We start from the raw sequence: 4,844 nt of genomic DNA, 5'->3' as shown, positions 1-4,844 counted from the left end.
TAGTGGTTGAATAAAGACTCAATGACCGAAGACAAGGGAAGTGTTCAGAGCAGTGTTTGGCACAGAGCAAGCGTGCAGTGTATGTTAGCTGGTAATAATAATAATTATTACTGTGCTAATGTACCTCACCAAGTAGAGTAGGTTATGATAGGTTTTCACTACAAGCTTCGAAGAGTCACATGTACTTACCGGCTCCTGCAATAATCTATTTTGGGCACATTCTCCAGTGTCACTCCATCTCGTGTGAAAGCTTGTCAGTAAATGTCATCTACACCACCAGCTTGCTGCCCCCAAGCCAGCAATGACGGGTGATTCTGTCCCTCAGGGGACCAGGAAATGACATTTCTCAATAGTCAGACAACTTCTTATCAAAATTAGCAAAACCCTGAGAAGGATTTTCAGAGATGGGCACGTGGTTCAGTGGAAGGAGCAATGGCCCAGGAGACAGACACTAGTCAGAACTGCTTTTTCCATGCTGTGTGACTCTGGGCAAGTCACTTTCTCCCTCTGGGCCTTGATCTCTTTATACCTGAGGAGGCCCAGCCCAGGAACAATCACCAACAACCTCCCTTTCATCTCTCTTTAAAAGCACATATCATACTTCTAAGTTAAAATGGACGATTATTTAATGTCAGCCTCTCCCTCTCAAGTGTAAGCTCCAGAAAGAGAACATTGCCTCTCAGTGCCTGGCACCTAGTCAATGCTCATTTTAATACCTGATGAATGAACGAATGAATGAATGAATGAATGATGTGGTACAAAGATAAAGATTTGGGAGCAAGACAGACCTGATTTTGTATTAGGATTGGCCAGTGACCCTGCACTGATCTGAGCCTCAGGATTATCATCTGTAAAATGGGGATAATAATTGAAACAACCATACCAGTTGTTTTAAGGATTGAATGTGAAAACACGTATACAGCAATAACAGCCCTGGCCTAATATCTAGCATGTGGCGGGAATTAGATAAACAACTGCTACTATTTACTTCTCTAGGGACTAGCACGGGGGAATGGAGTATCCTGTGTTTGATGATTGAAAACAGGTTAAAAAGGTAAATCCAAATATACATTAATAGACTCTAAGTGGGCTTACCTATCACAGGGCAGCCGGGTTGCAAAGAGTTTTCCAACACCCCCTTGGCCTGCCAGTGACCCCCACACACACACACACACGTCTGCTCCCCATCCTTTCCTTTAACCTCTGCTGCTTTTTCTAGAACACCAGTGTTTGCCTGTAGGTGATACCCCAACCCACCTCCCTGGGCAAACAGAACAGTATGAGGCGTGAAGAGATGAGGCATGGCCTGGATTACATGGGGACATGGGGAGACCGAGGTCCTCGTCCTAGCTCCGACCTGGTCCACACTCGCCATGTGATCTTGAGCAAGCCACCTCTCCTCCGTACACCTCACACTTCTCATCCGTGATGTGCTCGGCCCACTGACACAGCGCCTCACTGACACAGCGCTCGGTAGTGGTTAGGGACCTGGAGTTTCCGGTTTAGAGCTGGCTGGGTGTCTCTGCTCTGCACCTTCCAGCTGTGAGTCAAGTACCATTTCTAGCAAATGGACAATGGGATTCAAATGGGCATCTTTGGAGGAATTAACGACACAGTGTCTCCAAAGTGCCTGGCAGATTTGTGCACAATAAGTGAAGATTGTTGACCCATAGGCCCGCCCTTATTTTCACTTAGTTCAAGTTTCTGCCTGTTAAAGAAGCCTAAGTTTCCTGACCGAGATGCACATCCATCAGCCTTCCTGCTGGCTCAGCACTTGGCAAGTGCTAAAATCTTTCACAGCAAAGACACGATCCCCACTGTGTGTGAGTGACACCAGCTCGCATGCAATTATTTTAATGCATGGCCCAAGGACCTTCTCGTCCCTGGGTTGGGTGTATTCTTAGGAGGGAGTCTTCCCTCTCCTTCCCTCTTGCATCCTTCAAAAGGCACAGGAAGAGAACTATTTCATGCTCACCCTTCCCTGAAATGTAAGCACCACCAAGTGGCCCCCTTCCAGGGAGGATAAGCTGGCTCTTTCTGCCCATTCCTGGGGGCTGAAGGCCCACTTCCTTCCTTATTGCTGCGCTGGCCTTCATGCTGGGAGGAGGGGGAGGGAGTACAGAACACCAGCAGTGAGGGGAGAAGCAAACCCACATACACGGGGCCACTCTGACTTGCAGGCACTGTGCTGGGCGTTTGCTTAATCCTCTTCACTACTTCGTGAAGTCGTGGTAACCGATCTTCACCTTGCACACGAGGAAACCGCCACACTAAGGAACGAGGTGGCCCAGGACACACACGGCCAGTGAAGAGCAAAGCCAGGTTTCGAACCTGGGCTGGTCCGACGTCCCCGGTTGTTCTGCGCTGTTGTACGGCTGCCGGGTGTGGGAGGGCAGGGCTGTGGTTTGGGCCAAACAGGTTTCTTGGGCCAAACCGTGAGACAGGGACTAGGGCCTGCAGAGCAGTTTGTACCCAGCCAGCTTCAAGGGCCGTCGCTGCCGTACATCCATGGGACCTTGAGGGAGAGGGCAGATGGAGTCGGGCCTTCCAGACCTCTCCTTAGATGGCGGGCCCCGGGTCCCGCTGCAGGCTCTCCCAGACGGACTGTGGCTGAAGGCGGGAGCCAGGATGCGACTGAGCTCCGTGCCCAGTTCCTGTGCTCAGTGTCACCACCCTGAGAGGCACGAGCGAGGGCACTGGGGATAGAGAGGGAAAGGTGGGAGTGATTTTCTTTCCTCCGTAATGTGACAAAGCGGGAAAAGAGAAGGTTTTAAACATGGGCTTTTGAATCAATCATATTTGTTCAGACTTATGCTTGACTCCCAGCTCCAGCATTTACCAGCTTCGTGGTCCCGGGCAAGTTACTTCTCCCCGGTTTATTGTTTATGGTCGCATTCCTCGTTAGGGTCGGCGTGAGGATTGAAAGAAGGTAATGGGTATAAAGCTGCGGGAGAAGGGTTCCACCGACAGACAAGCTCCCAGCCAAGGGGGCGAGCAGCACCCGCTGGGAATGACAGCTGACGCCTAGCTGCCGTCCCTGGCTCTACCTGCGGCCCTCCCACTCGCGTCTCCTCAGTGCGATCAGAGTAATCTTCCTAAAACCCAGAGCCAGTAACTTCCCCCTACTTAGAAATCTCTGTCGATGCAGTCTGAGTTTTGAACAGAGTCCCCACGGAGCCAGGATCTCCCCCACTTACCTCTGCAGTCACACCCCTCACGCACTCCGCTCGTGCCCCCGAGCTCCAGCGGCAACTCGTGACTTCTCATTGTCCAGATGAGCCACACTGTTCCACGGATCTTCCCTCTGCCCGGATTTGTGTCACCACCATCCCCTCTGCCCCAGGTCCTGTCTCCCCAGGAAGCTCCCAGGCATCCTTCGAGCCCCAGCACAGGCCTCTCCTTCTGCGATGCTTCCCTCCATTATTGCATTCTATTACCTGTTTGTGGTCGTATCTCCCCAGCAGACCATGAGTGGGCCAAGGGCAGGCACTGCCAACAGGGACCTCTTGGTCACCTCCCAGTACACTGCAGGTGCTTAATAGTCGGTGCCAGCATTTATCGAGGGCTCACCCTATGCCAGGGTACTACTTAGGTGCCTTACGTGTATTAACTACTTGATTTTCACAGCGGCTCTATCAGACAGTGTATCCATGAGTCCTGGCTGGAAGCAGAAACCATACCAATTATTTGAATAGATAATTTAATCTTTAAAAATGATAATTAGACATGAGGTGTTCACTTGGTAACTAAAAAAGCAAAATAGACAATTACAAAAACAGTTACCGCACCTGGAGCGGAAAGAGCAGATGGAAGCGGTGGCTGTTATTATGACTTGGGGCTGGAACCGAGAGCTGGGGTGGGGTCAGCGGGCAATTCCAGAGGCAGCAGCACTGGGCAGCGATGGGAGAATGATGAATCCGGTTCCCAGTGCTGGGAAAACTGCAAAAAATGGATTTAACTCCTGCTCAAGGGAGGAAGTGCCACTGCCAGTGTGAGGGAAGGAGGTGGGGTGATGCTCGCAGAAACAGAAACCAGCAGGAAGGAGCGCGTTCCTTCTTCCTCCTCCAGACTCAGTCTCCCTCTCATGGCCCCGATTGGCAGCGCCTTAACGAAGCAGCCGGCAGAGCAGAAATAGGGTTTACAGAGTTCCGGCCTCAGCATCGCCAAGCAGGTTTGAAGCTGAGACACAAAAGCTGGCGGGCACGGGCAGGAGCGGTTTCTATTCCCGTTTCTCAGATGAGGAGACTGAGGCACAGGGCGATTAAGTAACTCACCCAAGATTAAATGATTACCTAGAGAAGAGCCGGGATCTGAACCCGGGCACCCTGGCCTCAGCACCCTTGCTCTTAGCCACTCCACCACAAATGTCGAACGAAGGAATGAATGAATGAATGAGTGAGTGACTGGGGAGGCCCACACATAATGCTTAGGCCAGTGCGCAGCCGTGGCTTCCTTCCAGCGCAAGGTCCTCGCTGCCTGACGGCCTCCTTATCGCCCTGCCAGGTCATTCACTGGAACTCCCCCAAGAAGCTGCGGGTGAAGAACAAGCACGTGGAGTTCTTCCGCAACCTCTACCTGACCTTCCTGGAGTACGACGGGAACCTCCTGAGGCGGGAACTGTTCGGCTGCCCCAGTGAAGCCGACGTCAACAGTGAAAACGTAAGTGGCTCTCAGGGCAGCTTCTCCTCCGGCGCGCCAGGCTCAGTGCCAGACCCCATCCCCGCCCCGGAGGTCCGCCGTCGCGTGGGGGAGATGGCGCATGCGCAGATCGCTTCCATGCTCCTCTCCAAGGATGCAGAGGGGTACGCTTGGCCTAGATTAGGTGAAGTCAGAAGTGAATTTCT

At 52.1% G+C, this 4,844-nt stretch overlaps 1 protein-coding gene across 1 annotated transcript in view; it reads left to right on the top strand.

The window, feature by feature from the left end:
- Positions 1–4,844, top strand: part of LARGE1 (LARGE xylosyl- and glucuronyltransferase 1) — a 387,690-nt gene that overhangs the window by 330,542 nt on the left and 52,304 nt on the right. Inside the window, exon 9 of the mRNA XM_023527353.1 lies at positions 4,504–4,659. Within this exon, the coding sequence (XP_023383121.1) occupies positions 4,504–4,659 (156 nt within the window). The remainder of the gene's footprint in view (positions 1–4,503; positions 4,660–4,844) is intronic.

This window comes from Pteropus vampyrus, unplaced genomic scaffold (genome assembly GCF_000151845.1).
Source record: "Pteropus vampyrus isolate Shadow unplaced genomic scaffold, Pvam_2.0 Scaffold16, whole genome shotgun sequence".
Lineage (NCBI taxonomy): Eukaryota > Metazoa > Chordata > Mammalia > Chiroptera > Pteropodidae > Pteropus > Pteropus vampyrus.
The sequence above is the reverse complement of the archived record's forward strand: the minus strand, read 5'-3'. Positions and strand labels throughout refer to the sequence as shown.